The 17553-nt window shown below is 40.7% G+C and overlaps 1 protein-coding gene across 10 annotated transcripts in view; it reads right to left on the bottom strand.

Moving 5' to 3' along the window:
• LOC105279139 (dystrophin, isoforms A/C/F/G/H) overlaps window positions 1-17553 on the bottom strand; it is a 442569-nt gene that overhangs the window by 97796 nt on the left and 327220 nt on the right. For 9 of the 10 annotated variants that reach the window (XM_026967748.1, XM_026967742.1, XM_026967747.1 and 6 more), the window contains one exon: window positions 1764-1936. In XM_026967748.1, the coding sequence (XP_026823549.1) occupies window positions 1764-1936 (173 nt within the window). The remainder of the gene's footprint in view (window positions 1-1763; window positions 1937-17553) is intronic. The other variant, XM_026967744.1, reaches the window with a different exon arrangement.

Raw genomic sequence — 17553 nt, forward strand, 5'->3', positions numbered from 1 at the left:
CCTTGCGAAAATTCTCTTTCCGCCTTCCTTTCCCGCTTGACAAGGAGGAATTTTCGTCGTCATAATGTTCCTGCAGATAAATTTTCGAGGGATTTCGACGTAAGTCCGTCATCGAGATCGACAAAGAAGCTTACGCTCGACATTTTTCTCCTTCTAATACTCGACAATGTTCCGTCCGAATAAAGTACATGAAACGAGCACGAAATAAGAATAACACACGTCGAGTTACATGGCATCGCATCAGCGTGGATCCCGGGATGCGGTGCGGCCGCGAAAGTTTCGATGCACTTTCCACGGCGATCCGCGATTGCGTAATCGAACGGTCGAAGAGAAGTTTACGCTACGTTTGAGGCTAAATTGGATCACGGATCCTCCAAGTTCTCGTCGGAAAATCCCGCGAGGATTTCTCGATGAGCCGAACTCGCAAACAGAAACGCGATCTGGATCACCGTATCGCGCTTTCTGATTACTGAAAAATTAAGTTCCCGAGAGAGAGAGAGAGAGAGAGAGAGAAAAAAATAGAAAGAGGCGTACGAGAGATCCAAACGCGAAAGGTTCACGTTCCATCGATATATCCAATTTATGCTCCAATTTATGTTTATTCCACATTTTATGATTCGTAACTCCACTCAATTCCCGACACGACTATAAAAGCAGGCTCTCGATTTGCGCGTTTTGCCGGTCGGACATATTAATTATTTTCGGCTTCGTGCATATGCGAGGGTGGCTCGCCGTAATGCGTTCGTTTCTTCGCTTTGATGGAATGAACGAGCGAACCGATGGAATTAATTCGTGATGATCCCTGCCAAAACTCACGCTCCTTTTTCGACGCACGATTATTTCTAGGTTCCGCACGCGTGCGGAGCGAGCATTATTACGATGCATAACTGCAACGCCGTCAAAGCAGAACGGCGCGCCGAGAATGCGGAAGCTCATAGTTAACCCGCTATCCACCCTCGTAGCTCTTGCTAACTCACCCCGCAGAAGAATCTCCGAAATTGTTCGCATGTCAAAAGGCGAAATTCTCGAGCGTATGGTTGGTACGGTTTGCCGTGCCGCGAATTTATACACTACGTTCGTTCTATTTCCCTCCTTACCACCCTATCATATTTTTTTAAAAGAATTATTCAGATGCGAGACCGTAGACACGCGCGCGTATCGCGAGCCTTTGCGATTTTCCACGTTGGAAGTATTGTGTATTTCGAAGTTATCCTTTCACTGGGGCCCTTTCCTCCGGACTCGACCTTTTTCAACGCGTTGATTTACGACGCCATTTCGCACGTGGAAATTGTCTTTCGCGACAGCACCCGCGAAAATACCTCTGTTATGAAAATCATAACGTCCTTTACGTATTCAGTGCTAGTGGATGTTTCGCGATGTTTAATTTTATGATAATATATACATATAATTGATAATATCTGAATTCTTTTTTTATTTCCTGAATTTTCTTTTTATTTATATACTCTGGAATGAGAGGAATAGTTTATAAGAAAATTCTGTTAAAAATATGTGAATGCAGCTTCCGTTATTGAGAGAGATACAAATTCCTGCAAGATTTTTCACAGACATGAAATTAAAAGTACCTTTGCAAATTATTTTATGTACCTCCTCTCTTCGCTTCATTCTTCATCTAAATAAAATGCGATAATTACGAATCTCTTTTAGCAAGAAGTTTACACTTTTTTTGCGACAATCCACGTTTTCACAAAAGGATATGATTTAAATAATTATAATGGTTGAACGATATGGACTCTTGTACTCACCTGATTGCCATGCTCTTTGCTTTCAAATGATGCCATCTTTGGTTCATTTCATCCAATCGACGTTGCAGCATAACAGCGTCATCTTGACTCGCCAGTGAGCTCAGTAATTTTCGCCCAGTACCGTTCAGAGATGCATAAACGTCTCGGTGCGTCTCTATTTCTGACTGAAGATCCTGCAACAAGCAGGAGAGTGCCTTCTTAGATTCTTACGAACAAAATTGAAAGACTCAATGAGGAAGGTTGCAACTATCTCGAGAAATACATTAAAAAATATATAATATATAATAAATATATATATATTTATATAATATATTTATATAATATATATTTATAAATATATTTATTATATATTATTATAGCAGAAAAATATCGTTTTTATTTTTGTTGTGTGACAGAAAAAATTGAGAATAACTTTTACTGTACAAGTTGTTGAGAATATTTTTGAATCAGTATCCATAACGCACTGTTCCCATGTTTTCCATGAGAAATGGATACATTTAGGAGATATATATTATTATACATATAACGATTCGAGCATATTTATGGAAATGTAAGTCAAAACGTATGGGATATTTCCTTGATTTTATAGAAACCAACCCTTTTTATGGAAATGGGACGCATTCGCGCGGCAGAGAGAGAATGCATTCGTGGTGTTTCGTCATCTCGATGACGTGAATTGCAGTCCGCCCGTGGATAGAAATGATTTATATACGGGTTTCCATGTACAACGGTGGTATACGAGTATGTCGGCACCGACATGCAATGCATGGCGCCAATGAAAATAAATCGGCGCCGATGCGAGTGAATTAAGAAATATTCGCTGGCGTCACGACAGGGAACAATGGGATCTGTTTTGTTCCTTTTAAAGCAGCTGTGTGCATGCCTCGCAGTCATAAATTCAGTCTTACTTTATTTCATGTTTTCAATGCAAAATCAACTGCAAGATTTCGTTAATGCAAATTTTAAAACGATTCTATTAAAAAATACCATATAACAAAGAAGAGAAAAGATGCAATTCATTATAATAAAAAAGTTTTCTTTTCATAAATATTCCATATATTGTACTAATAAATATTATTGTAATTATATATTACACTAATTTATCTAATCTGACATTGATTCCAAAATCCGATAACCAAAAAAACAGGACAGAAATTCCCTCCGAGGCACAATGGTCCAGGAGACACGAAAAAGTGGCCAAAAGTCCGACTTCAGATAATTTTGATTTGAATTGTATACTTACGTACTAATATAACGTTTTCGAGGTCGCTGATTATGAATATAATATTGAACTCATAAAAATCCAAATGGCGGATTCAAAATGGTAGCTCACAATGAAAAAATGAATTGAATTTGCTCAAAATAGTTCATCACTTTTTAAAAAATTTATTTGTACTATGTGATGTTGATGTAATGCGATGTGCATCGACTTATACAGCCATGGACAAAATTATTAGGCACCCTACTTATTTAACTAACTTCCTTCTAATTTATAAGGAAATAAATAACATCATCTTTATAAATATTAACATTTATTTTCTAAACAATCATACAAACTAATATTTGGTTGGTCCACCATTGTGTTTTATAACTTCTGTTCCTCTCAGGTAAGCTATGCACTAGTCGCTTGCATATAGAAGGTGATATCTTCTCTCATTCTTCAGGGACCGTTTTCTTGAGTTCAGTAATAGAATTGCACTTGCGAGTATAGATATATTTCTTTACACAAAATAATCACGTCCGTAGTCATCAAAGTCAAAATACAAACTAAAGAAGTTTCAGAGTAGTATTGTTATTCCCATAAGAAAGATATTGAACTTCGTACCTCAATCGTTTGAACCATTCACAAGGTCGATAGAATGAAAACAACATATAAACATAAAGTTTACACTTATTCAGTTTCGAGATATTTGCGAGAAACAAGGTGCCTAATAATTTTGTCCATGGCTGTATGATATTTTTGTTGTAATAAAGATTATTATTTTTCCACGCGCGACACAGGAAATTGCATGAACCACAAGCGCCGACCATGGCGCACGCACTGAGTTTTCATGGAATTTCTTGATCAAATCTGAAAAGGTGCAAATTTGTGCAAGCTAGGATTGTAGTATATTCCATAAACTTCACATTGGTGTTTCAAAAATATTTTTTTGAAGTGGAGTTTTCTGGAGTAATCAAACGATAGCAGCAACATTACTAAAACTTACGCAATTCACGAGTAAAGCATCTTATTTATTAAATTAGTGTGCATATTTTTTTAACTTTTTCTTTCTTCCGATAAAGTTTCTACACGAATGTGTAAAACAAAATAAAAAATGCTTATAAAAATACTTTATAAAACTGATAACGAATTGCAACAACATAAGCTTTCTAACGAAACATTAATTCCTATTTTCGTATTCGAACACACACCAATGGAACAATAATTAATTATTATGCGTAAAAATTGTTTTATATGTTCATTAACATGTTTAGATAATGATGACATACAGTTTTTTCCTCAATTCTGTAATTGACTTTTGGCCACTTTTTCGAGTCTCCTGGACCACTGTGCAAGGGAAATGACATGGTAGTAGTCGAGCATGAGGTCCATGAAATATTTTTCGTTTCCGTTTGCAGCGTCGCGTCGTGGCGTTGTCTTAATCTAAAACCGTCTGCCTGTCAACGACTCGCCCGTGCTCTCCTTTTCGCACCCTACCGCCGCTGCCCGGCTGTCCCACCGTTCCCAACCCTCTTCAATTTTTGACACGCATGAATTGAAGGCTGCAATCTCGGCTGAGATTCCAGCCGGGACTCGATTCCCATCTGGGTCGACGATCGACGGGTCGCAGCGCGATATTTTTCAGCTGCAGTTTCCGCGCGAATTGACGCCGGTGACACCCGGTGTGCATCGCGAAGACACGCGTAATGAAAAAAGGAGAAAGCAAGCAAAAACGGACGTGGAGGGCTGGGCTGGGCAAAGAGAGCGAGAGAAAGAGAGAGAGAGGGACGGGAGAAAAAGGGAGTAAATGTACATCGACGTAGCGTCGAGGGGTGGACAGGGGAGGAGAAGGAGGGAGGAGGGTTCCAAGCGCCCGGTCCGGAAAATTGGGCGCATCGATCAAACCCGACGAACCTACGACGGGACGACCGACCGTACGTTCGTACGTCCGTCGAGAGCTCGAATTGGTAACGTTTAATTGGCGCTGGCTCGGTGGCAGCTTGCGCGGAAGCTAATTTCGTTTAAAACTCGTCGGGCGATCCGGGCCCGCGCCCTCCGGGCCAGCCAAAATCCGCAAATTATGAATTACCACGTCGGGCTACGTCTACGACGAGAGCGACAGGCAATAAATATCGCGACGATGAAAGGAGCATTTTTCTCGTGCGTTATTCTGCTCCTGCTCGCTCGACAGCGTGCACGTAAGAACGAGGATGTATACGAGAGTGCATTAGCGGTTTATAAATCAGCTGGCCTGCTAATATTAATGCATTTATGTAGTTATAGCGTCAGAGTAATTCGTCATTTCTGCGCGTTGCACACGAAGAAGAGAAGAGAGAGACTATAACGCTGACCGACTTTGAAATCTACCATTTGGTATATAGTATATAATTAGTGCACGAGAACTAAAATTGAGAAATTTGCAGAAGGTGATCAGTTTAGCTTCTGTGAGTGCACTCTCATATGTTTCTTTCCTTGACACCATCGTTATAAATTTATAAATTTTGTATTTCGGTACTGAAGTATTGAACGAGTCAGAAACTTTTTCGATTTGATTAATAAAAAGCGGCCAAGTCACGCTGAGAAACACGGACAAATTAAAAGCATCGCGAATGAAATAATCGCAGACAGCCTCGTAAACAGCTATGATGGAATTTTATTAAGCGAAAAATTCGTTTGGGCAACGAGCGCCCTTCGAAGTGGATATGATTCGTTTCGATGCGCTTGTCGGTTAACGGTTTTGGAACGGAAATTGTATCGATGTCTTAGGGAGGCGTCTCCGCGACGTCGATTAAATTTTTCGCGCTAATGGAGCTTGCTTAAGAAGCCCATCGTCGTGGCGGGTTAAGTATTAAAACGCTCAGGATGCGCTGCAAGAAGAGAGATGCCTCGGAAAAAAGTGCAAAGTACAAAACGGTTTTTGCATTACCCGCCACAGTGGCGGAGTTCTTATCGTGGTTCACCATGCAATTACGCAAATGCGCCTTACCGGCGACGTCAATGTGCATGCTACCTAGGTATATCGCACCTACAGGGTGTTCGTAAAAGATTTGTGCTTATAATTCAGTATTATTATTATTTCTAACAAATTGTTTTTTATTTTCTTCTTAAAAATTCAATGTCTGTCACTGACGACGTTTACGGTTTAATATAAAAGACCTTAATTAATCTTTTCATTAAGAGTAAAAATGGAGCGTACCAATTTTGCACAGGCAAAGAAACGAAATTATTTGCTCAGGTGCGCTTGAATATTAGGTGGACGTAATTTGATTAAATAAGAAAATTAACGTAAATGATTAAACTCACTGATTCTGAAACATGCTGTACGTGTCAGCATTATCGGGATGCAAAAGCACTTTCCGTTGAACTGATTTTTACACGAGCGATCTCAGCAGCGATTCGTGCGCGTCGCATTTTGTCATTTTACAATTTACGGTACATGTACGTATAGATATATACGTATGATAATGAAATCAACCCTGCAACGTCTACCAGCGACTGACGGTGACGCGACGATAGTGCGATCTCGCTTTTCGCTTTGTCGACAATTTAATTAATTCGTCCGTTCCCGTTCGATCCTTCGCGCGTCATTCATTTATTCGATGTCGATCGGCAATTATCTTAATTTCGCAATCGACCGTAGCTTGGCTTCAAAAAGGGCGAACGTAATGCTTTTGGGAAGAGATAATACGAGGAATACTAATTATCCGGCGATCGTATAATCCCCGTAACAGTCGGTATAATGCACGCTTATCTTTTAATTAGCAAATGATATATTCGCGCTATTAATTGAGCTATGCGATGGATAAAATTCAACAATTGATATCCGCTTTATCTAATATTTGAATTGTGCTTCTCGGCACATCGTATCGTTTCGATCGAGTAAAAGTCGACAACTCAATCGCCATTATTCCCGCGTTAAACGCCTAACATTCGAATTTTATAATTTTATATTAATAATTACCTAAATTTACGCTTAATATACGTCGGTCACGTAAATGCGGTGATTAAATCAATCCGAGAGGCTCTCTGTCTCGCGGAACATCTAAATTTAATTCGAAATTCAAATCTAATTCAAATTGCGACAGAGATAGATATTGCAATATCGCGCTATTAAAAAGAGATAACTCAGATTCACTATTTTAATAAAAATAGATAAAACATAGTTAAATATAAGTTTCCAATTTAATATTTGATTAAATATCACTATGTAAAAATAAACGTTCATCATTGTCCATATCAATACCAGAGATATTGTTATTAATCTTATTCAAATATTAAAACGTTATGGCAAATTTATCATTTATAATTCATTTTAAACAAAAGGATTAAACTTAAGTAGGATTAGGCATATATTTTACGAAAACGTGACCAATATATTACAACTATTAATTATATATAAATTAATATTATACATCATAACTAATGCATTGCAACCCGTCATCGATTACTAGTATCGTCCTGCTACGTAACATATGATACTTATATCCAATAGTACACAAAAAATAATATTAATGGTAAATGACAATTTTTTATTTTATACTGCCATTTTGCATAAAAGATGGTATTAAATAGAATATGGATTATTGAGAAATATAGCGATTTGGAAATAAGTATTCGTAAGTAAACAGTGCAGAAAACATATGTAAGCGCAAGCGTCACAGTGTAATTAATATAATGCCAGAGTAAAGTTGCAAAAGCAATCTGCAAAAACGCACGACGTAATTTTTCCGCAAGAATCATCCATCTCGTAATTAATGAACGCTTATACAGGACAAATAACCAACTCGAGCTCGAGATACTGCGAATGTGTGATATCGATTGCAAAAAAGACGAAATCGGTTTCTCAGTTTCCCGTTTCCGCGACAGAAGTGACAAAAAACGGATTAACCGTATGTGAATATATAGCTTCGCGAATAATATCGGCTTTTAAAAAGCCTCTCCCGATCTGCCATCGCGGCCACGTCGAATCCCGACAAAAAGTGGGCCACCATACGACTTCTTCCCCGTGAAATCGAAATAAACGAGTCCTTTTTCCTTGCTCGCCGTTTAGAATAACGAAATCGTCGAAACAGATGGAGGGATCTCTCGTCCCCCCTCATTAACAAATCGGATTTGCAATATTGAATCCGCCGAAAATGTATCTTAAAATAGAATCTCTAGGTTGTTGACTAAAATATCATCCTGACGTTTCGTCGATCGAATGATCGGGCGCCAGGGATCTGTCAGCGCAAACCTCGAGCTCTAATTCGCGATTCTGATCCGCACGAACGGTTATCGGATTTTATCGATCGTCGTGAACCAGGAAAGCTCCGGTCACCGGGAAAACCAAGGTGGGGGAAGTACGAAAGACACGTTCGACAAAGAACATACCGTCTAGGAATCGGAAGGACGAATATAATTCAAGAGATTTCGGCTGCTGAACAGCGCAGAATTTCGCGTGATGTATTTAACGGAGAATCGACGGCGGCGGCCTTAATCAATGTCTGGTACTTATGCGGAAGGTGCCAGCGACGCGTGCGCGGTCGCCAACGTGAACGTATAATGAGGAATTGCCAATTAGTCTCAAAACGGCGAGACCCCGCAAGCGAGCGGCTCGCTGGCACCACACAAATGGCAAAGTGTCATTCGTTCCTCGCGGAGAAAAGAGCGACGATTTATTCGTATTAAGGACATATGACCGGACAAAAGTCCGGTAATGGTCCTTTATCTCTCGCGTAGAATAGAAGCGAGCTAAAAGGGATGAATCTCCTATCTGTTCCTGTATTTATCTTTATAATTATATACTGGCTTTGGACACGAAGCGACGATTAATTCAAATTGCGATTCAGCTATTTAAACTGAAACTGAAGCCGGCCGGAGAGTAAATTAAATTCAATTTTAAGTTAGCTGGTGAATCAGTTTTTGACGATGTGGACCTATTTGTCTATCTATTTCTACATACATTTGGCCGTCTAAATCGAAATAGGATTTTCTATACTTGATCTCGCAAAGAAAAATTTCATTGTACTGTTCCAAACACTGTTAATAAAACATCATCAATTTCTATGTTTATTTGCGAATCTGTGTCTATCTATTTATTCCTCGTTCACCTTTCGTATTCACAGTTTATCGCATCGATCCTCTGAACATATCGTAAACGAATCTTTACCTGCTCGAAGAGATGCAGCTCCGCCAATAGCGTGTAGGAGATGTAGATGTAACGTGCGTCGTCGACCAGTTTTCGCACATGTACCCCCCGAGGGTGATTACCCTGTAGGGTGGCACGCCCCCCGGGCCAGGTGCCCCCCCTGGGTACACCCCAACGATAATCCACCGTAATTACGTACCCTCAAGTCCTCTCATCACCCCACTGTTACTCTCGGATAATGCGTCCTTTGGCGAGAGAGAGAAAGAGGGAGGAAGAGAGTATTCTCCTTTATCTGTTCACCCTCGTCATCCCCAGCGACGAACATCTCGATGCACTTCGAATCAATCCACCACTATCTTCGCTCATGCCGTCTCGCACAGTTCGACACACAGTTCGCGAGAACATTTTTCCTTCCGGCGATATCGCTAAGCTACTTCAAAACTTCGCCAAAACTGTTTTCACAATGCAACGTTAATTGAATTCACTCACGTAACATCACGAACAATTACGCTATGCAGATACTGCCGGATAATTTATTTCTCCATCTTCAGTCTCTTTAACGACAATAGTTTATTTTACCCGATAATTTCTTTTTGCAATTTATGCATTCAATGTACATGAATGAGGGAATTTACAGACGGAACACACAACTCTGTAAAAAAGATTGCGTTATCAATGTTATATCACTTTGGAAAAAAATGAGAGAAGAATTTTAGTAGAAGAATGGTAGTAAAAATAATTGCTATCGTGTTATATATATCTAAGAATATTTAAAAACGCGAAAATGGTCGCGAGCAATGCATATCGAATAAGATACGCAATGGTAGCACTTCGATTAATTAAGTGCCGATGTTTTGAGATCGCCGTTACAGCGTTTGTTTAATCGTGATATCAGAACTCGGGCACTTGCCATAATACGTAGTGTGCAACTTTTCTCTTTGTGTGTGTGTGTGTGTGTGTGTGTGTGTGTGTGCATTATACATATTATTCTACCATCAACGCGCTAGTTTCGAACTGGGAAAACTTTGACACTGCTGCGAGATATTTCCTTTGTGTTGCAACGTGGGCGCAAATTGAATCTAACGTGGTTACGTGGGGCAATGAATTTATGCAAAGCAGTTTAAATATCCAGCTAATACAATTCTATATAATTCACGGCTAGAATCGAATTAAAAGCGCCATGCGATTCAGGCTAATTCATAACTTGATAACTCCGCTATTAATTCATTGCCGCCCGCCGCGAAAATCAACCATATTTTGCCAAAAACAAGATACGCTCACGTTATTATCTAATGATTCATAGCTATCGCAACTATTTCAACAAGTTTAAACAACAAATATTTTAGAATTAAGTTAAATTTTAGTATTAAATATTAGTATCATTTAACGTGATCGTTTTGTCAAATTGATATGATAAATAATATAGCGTCTTTTAACGCTGAATATTACAATTCAATGCAAGTTTCATCCCTGTTTGATGGAATCAATCCTGCGCGTATATGCTACGTGACACAAATTTTTGCGACGTTCGTACAATTAATGGAATTCCTTCCTCGCAAAAGGAATATGAACAGAAACAAGTGCGTCCCGGAATTTACATAAACGTTACATATTCTATTCTATCCATCGTAGCGGATACATGCTACAGAAAGAGAGAGAGACACCTTGGCAGGAACTTTCGGGAAAGTTTCGAGAAGCTTCAATGAATTTTAAGAGAACACGGCTCCGACTGCGCTCCAAATGTATGGCAACTGTCTAGATGGTTTTAGTGCTTATATTTTTGTACATTTATTATTATCCGATAAAAGAAAGGGAACTGATAGGTTTCGAGCATCTTATTTTGCAACGCTTTCTCTCGTCTTGCATCTCGTTAACACGCGGAATCCTCTGGATATTCTTCCTGAGTTAATTTTGCGGATCGCGTTAAGCGCGGCGCGCCGATTCACGAACCTTTTTCTAGAACAAGAGCTAAAATATAAAGATGCTCGTCTCCCACGGGAAAGCGGAAACGACTGATATTTACTCCGAGTTTCGTCTGAGTGCAGAAGGGAGGGAGCTGTTCTCCAACGGAACCATGAAATTCTAGCCTTGGACATGAACGAAACAACTACATCAGGAAATAGCAAACCTCCGGTTCTGCTCATGCGATATGTACCGCGAGGCGGAATAACTTATGCGTACCGGTGTACGAGTTTTCCCGAAAGAAAATCATTTCGTGCTTTTGAAAGTATCCTTGAAAGTACCCTTGAAAGAAACGGGACACGTGGAAGCTCATATATGCTTCGGGCTGAACAGAAACTTTTCTTTACGCACGCCTCTATTTCCCTCTCGTCGATCTTGGTTTACTTTATTTTTAACTAAAAAGGATATAATAAAATATTTTATACCCTTATAATATTATATTCTCTTTATGGAATATTATATTATGCAATAGAATATTCAGAGAGAGATATCCTAAATAAATAAATGTAATAAGATATTCAATAATATATATGTAATTCATCAAGTTCCGTGCTTTACGTTTTGACAACTAGTTTCTCTCTCATAATCTCGTTTGATTCAAAAAGACACATCAATCTTACGCAAAGTAACACTGTCTATCCATTGTATAACCGACAAGATTAATTTAAAGATGATATTAAGGGAGAAGATATTAAACAGCTGCCGGAGAGACGTCAGCTCAAGAGAATCCTATAACGATTTATGTACCTTTCTCCAAGGAGGAATCATTCCAGTGTCCACAGTTTTACACATGGCACTCGGAAGTAGTCTACTCCATCTTGTTACTGAATCAACGACGCGCGTCCAGTTTCCCGAAGACAGCGGCGTCGGAGTGTGAAATGTGTCGCACATTTTATCGGATTAGAGAGCACGCCATCGAGCGCGATCGGGTTCTCGGTCGGCTGATCGAAATAAAATATACGGCCTGCGCGCGAGGAAAGAGGGCGAATGGATGGATGAATAATGCATGCGGCTAACAGCTTGTGGTAAGTAACGAGGCGGATTTGTAAAGCAGTTCCGCGTCTCCCGCGGAACCCAACTCTCAACCTTTTTCCTACCTCGCTCCCCGTCGTCGCCACCATCGCGCGTTCTCGATGAACCGAGAGTAATTTACTCGCTTCGTTTAGGTCGCGACGATAAAGCGGAATTCCTGATATCCGGGTCACGATCGTGGAATTAAAATAAATGCACCCCCGTCCCGGTAGAATGAACGCCCGTCGTCCCGTTTCTTATTGACACTTTCGGCCCGACTTTCTATCCTGCTCCCTTTTCAATCAGGGCAAAAAAATTGTCTCCCGGATTTTATTCCGTCTCGAGCAAAGATCCGTTTCGAGTGCGCGTCATTTGGAGACTGCTCTTTGGTCGCGTTTACTGTTTTCGAATTAAGTTTTCCGAGGAAAAAATACTGCGGTGCCGATAATAATCGACGAGAACTCCCTACTATGTATTTCATGTAAATAAAAGTAAACGAGACAAAGTAAATTTAGACCTGTGCTCTGATTATAAATAAAATATTTAAAATGTTAGAAAATGTATTTTAATATATGTAGATATCATTGGCAATAAGTCCATAATGAACAAACCAGTTTGATTAATCAATTGGTGTAATTTGCAGCATGAAAGATTTACTGCGATTAACGAACCTTGAGCAAATTGTATATTAGCTTTTGATAATTGCAGTGACAAGGAAGGTATTGACAAATTATCTATTTGTATTATACATCTTTTTTATAAAAAGAAATAAAATTAATATTTTATATAAGTTTTTGCGAATTGGTGAACTAGTACTCGAGAGAATATTTCTTTAAAAATTTAAAGTTTTTCTAATTTTTCTAGTTCACACTTTCGTTCACGGTATTTCTTCAATTCAACAATCAAGGACATATTTTACTTCGTCGTGAAGTACGAGTTGAAAGTTAATTTCTTCAAGTAATCTAAAGAAATGTTTGAAGTCATAAAAGAATACGTAATTTCCATCTCAGATTAATAATAATCTTCTCAATAAAATCGCAAGAGAATCAAGAAACTCTGTAACGAGTTCGAAAGGAATCTCCAACTTTCTTTTATTAGAGCGAGACCTTTTTTTGGGAATGTAAAAGTAGAAAAATTCCAGTCATTATTGAATTAATTCTTCATTTAATTATTTAGAAACGAAATTTTCGATGCCAAAAAATTCAATCTAAAATGAGAACACTTATGTTTAACTAAAGAGCATCAAAAATTTAATCTCCCATAAATTGAAAACTTAAGTTTTAACAATAAACAAACTGAAAAGATTCAACTCACTTCACAAAAAACCGCATTTATGCGCGATCACGATTACGCGCGCTTTTCCGAAAGGATCTGGGAAGCATCAAGCGGAATGGCCATTCGCACTCTCGTAGTGGCTCGCGATTTACGTGGAAAACATCTCATTTATGATTATGTAATCTTCCTATCGGCTCAGAGGGAGTGTAATTTGCGGCATGCCTTGGGAAGCCTCGTCCGCGTTGGGCAGCCTTAGTCCCACTTCGCGAATCAACGACGGAATGACTTCGAGGATCTCGGTTAGGTTAGCAAGAGGGATGAACGGAAAAGCGGAAGGGGGCGGTAATGCCAACGCATTGGCAGCAGGGGTAGTGGCTGCGGAGTGGCTGATGAAGAGACGAGGGTGTACCGGGACCGTCGCTGGTCGGTGCCGAAACCAGGCTGTACGAGCAGCCGACGAGGAAAGAGAAAGATCCGTGGAGGTGCGGGGGTGGGATGGCAGGGGGTTTAAGCGGCTTGCGGACGATTAGAGAGCGCACCGCAGCAGCCGTCGTCACGCTCTGGCTTCATCCCCGTCGCCGATCAAAACTCGGCTACCTCTCGCGTAACAGTTAAATGCAAAGTACCCGCTCCATTTTCCCGGTCGCACTCAGCTCCATCCCCTCGCGGCCGTACTTCGCTTTTCTTCACGTCCTTCAGGATACCGTCGAATGCTTTCAGCACGACGGAGACGAGATGTCGTGCTAATGTGCGACGCGTGGTTATCGATCGCTGATGTTTCCTGAAGATAACGCGATGTACGAGGCTGTCCCGGGAGATTGATAACCCCGTTGCTCCTCTTTACTCTCGGATATCAAATGATTCGTAATAGTAATCAGGGCACGGGTAAAGATTTCTGTCGAGGCATTAGGTGGAGGTACATTTACAGAATATTGATTGAAAACGCCAGATATAGCGGTAATTACAATGCAGAATTATGTAGTACGCTGCGCTCTTCGTATCAGATGACGGTTTCCACACCCGGAATGCACACCCTACGTATTTACGTGAGTCACGATAAGCCAGAATCAGGTAGAATCTTCGCGGTACACGGCGCGCGGCGGTTTATTACTACTTTGTCGCGATCGTGATTCTAAACCGTCGCGTGCAATCACGGTGTCCACCCTTCCATTTGCAGTAACGATAGATAAAAATCGCCGGATCTTGCCGCGGTCGGATCGACTGTATCGGAGTTTACGTCGCGAACGACAAGCCGACCTTCTTTATGAACATTGAGTCTCCATTCCGGCGAAGGCTATCTCGCGAAACGCCTCGGTTTGAAACACGACCACGTCGGATATGAAACTTCCTCTTTGAGATGACGATGGCGTGTTTGCTGTCGGTGGACGCTTCGAACTTAGTATCGTTGACTGCTCTTAAAAAAAAGTCTGAAAGTCGAGATCTCAGCGACGCACACGATCAAAGATTCGATGAATATCGATACATTTTGTGAAAAAAATGTTCAATGATAAGTGACGAGTAGTAGTAGAGTAACAAAATTCAAATTTCGAGTTTACCTATAATTTATACGTGCGCTCCTTAAGCTAACTTCTATCAAATTACTCCTATGAAACTCCTATCAAATTACCGTTCTTAAAATAGTTCCTAAGGTTAATTCTATTAATCGCCATCATTAAATTATTTGCCACATTAATTGTTCTTTTAACAATTTCATAAGACGATTTTTATGTTTTCGATACAAAGCACGAGCTAAGCGATTACTATAAAATAGTAGGGAAATGAAGAAAGGTGTATCGGTATGAAGAGGGATACGCGAGAAATCTCTTGTTACGAGCGTCGAACACCGACTGACTTCGAGAGAGGAATACTTCTTTTTACACCTTTTTATATGGAGTTGAAAAAGTCCATAAAAGCAGCTTTATGACTTCGCGGTAGGATAAGAGCAATCGATCTAAAGTATCCCGCTCTCGTGATCGAAGGAATCGCGTAAAAGGACTGAGATATTTATCGCGACTAGTTCATTGGTATTCTCCGCCATCGTAAACGCACGATAGTTGCGTTGAGAACTGCAAAGACTGTTTTGCAGACAGTGCAGACGCCGCGCTGAGAATCTTTTAGCGCGTGATCCACCTTTAATTTCGGAATATGTCACATTTGAAAATGTGAATTTGTTTATTTTGAGATATGTCCATGGCACTCCAACGTTTCATGAGAAACCCTGTAATTCGTATGATATGAAGTTGGCGGGCAAAATAAAAGAAGATAAAATAAAAAAAAGAGATAAATTGACGTCTGCGACTCGCACGAAGTATCGTTCGAAAAATTTACCATGGCCGCGACGAATGATCGATTGCTTTCCGATACTCGGCATATTATTCCGACATTAAGCGCGTGTATTATCGAATTATTCATGACCGGTGTTCACCCTGTGCGTTTCCCTGCAAGTGGCAAGCGCAAGGGTGGGAGGGAGAGCTATTAACAAACATTTACGCTTTACAGATCGCGGCGCACGGGACGAGCGCGCCGCAACAGCGGACGGGCAGACAATTTACTGGAAACTCCGGAAAATTTTTGAGTGGCTGTAAATGACGGGCGAAATGCACCCTCGTATGCTTCGTTGCTCATAAGCGGTTGATTTTCTCCTTCGCTCTTTTTCCCGCACTCCATGGGATCTTCTCACTTCTAAAGATCCATTAGACTCCTCAGCAGACGGTGTCATTGACGGTTTTAATCTTTTTTCTTCTCTTTCTCTCTCTTATCATAGTTTAATGAGTACCGGCTGGATCTCGGCTTTTACGATCAGCGAACTGATTTTATGATTTCGTCAATTTCCTGAGCATTTCGCCAAAATCACTTGGCGGGAAATCGCGATCGTGGAGCCAGCTTTTGAACCACTATACGAGGACAATCGAAACGCGATACGAATGAGTATTTAAAATTTTCCTTGATGCTTCTGATAATTTCTCAAAAGTGCTCTTATTTACTCTGCATCGCTCGATTCTCTGTATGATATCTCATGATATGTGGCAAATCGAATATTGACAATGTGTCCCATGTTGCGAGACTCGTGATTAATATGGAAAGTAATACGAAAAGTGAAGCATGCAGGAACAGACGCAGAATAAAAACTGATATTGGTATTTGTGCAACTGATTTTAAAGTAATATAATACTTTTTGTCATTTTCTATCAACTTGTTAATCATTCTTCCAGCATGAGATTAATTTCAGAACAAATCTTTATATATTCTTCTCACCTGCTCCGACGGATTTTCCTGCCTGTTGGAAACCGTCTCCCATTCTACTGTCGAGCGATTTCATTACATTTACAAACCCGCAGCTCCAAAAATTCGCCTGCGGTAACGAGTTAAATGATTGCGCTGTAAAACCAGATCTGCAAGCTTGAATCGTGCGCGAAGTGTGGGTTCCAGCACGTGTCACATAATACTGCGTCGCTTGAGCGTATACGCGTTTTATGCTTTCCTCGGGAAGACCGTTCAACATTTTAACTGCCCCTCATTGCAAGCAGCTTAACGACCACGAGCTTGAGAACGACGACTCCGAGCGGCGATAAAGCCCAACTGTACTTAAATTTACGACGATAAAGCCCGCCGTCGATCACATTACAGATGCATAATCGCGCGCTTGGAGCGTGTTACGAAAACGAGTGCAGAGGTACGCATTGTTGGACTCGGAATTGGGACATCCGCGTGCCCTGTGGGTACCGTCACGTTTTCGTCCCTTCCGGATTGCCGCGGATGCGGACCGACGTGTGCACGTGGTCCGATTTTACCCCCGACGCGTCATATTCCCAGATCCGGAGCTTTTAAAGCGTCATGAATGGCAACTCGTCGGCGCATAATGCACGCAGAATCATCGCGGGACCATTGACTGTAACACGACGCACAAATGTCAGCGCGGGGGTGGCGAACGCGCGGAAAATGACGGACAATTTCGACCAATTGCTCGCTCGCCGTGTTAATACGACGACGTTATCACTTATGCGAGCGGCGATGAACAGCTGTCACCATCGTGCGAAATAAGGTGCCGTTCCGTGAGCTGGATGGCATGTGATGATACATGCACATCCACGTGATCTCCGTGATCGTGCAATCTCATGGCAATCTCGCTACAGTTAATGACGCGAAATATTCGCTGACTATTTGCGTGTCGCTGCATTAGAGAAATCGAAGAGAAAAGCACTTTAATAAATCTC

The sequence above is a fragment of the Ooceraea biroi genome, chromosome 2 (assembly GCF_003672135.1).
Source record: "Ooceraea biroi isolate clonal line C1 chromosome 2, Obir_v5.4, whole genome shotgun sequence".
In the NCBI taxonomy this organism is placed as follows: domain Eukaryota; kingdom Metazoa; phylum Arthropoda; class Insecta; order Hymenoptera; family Formicidae; genus Ooceraea; species Ooceraea biroi.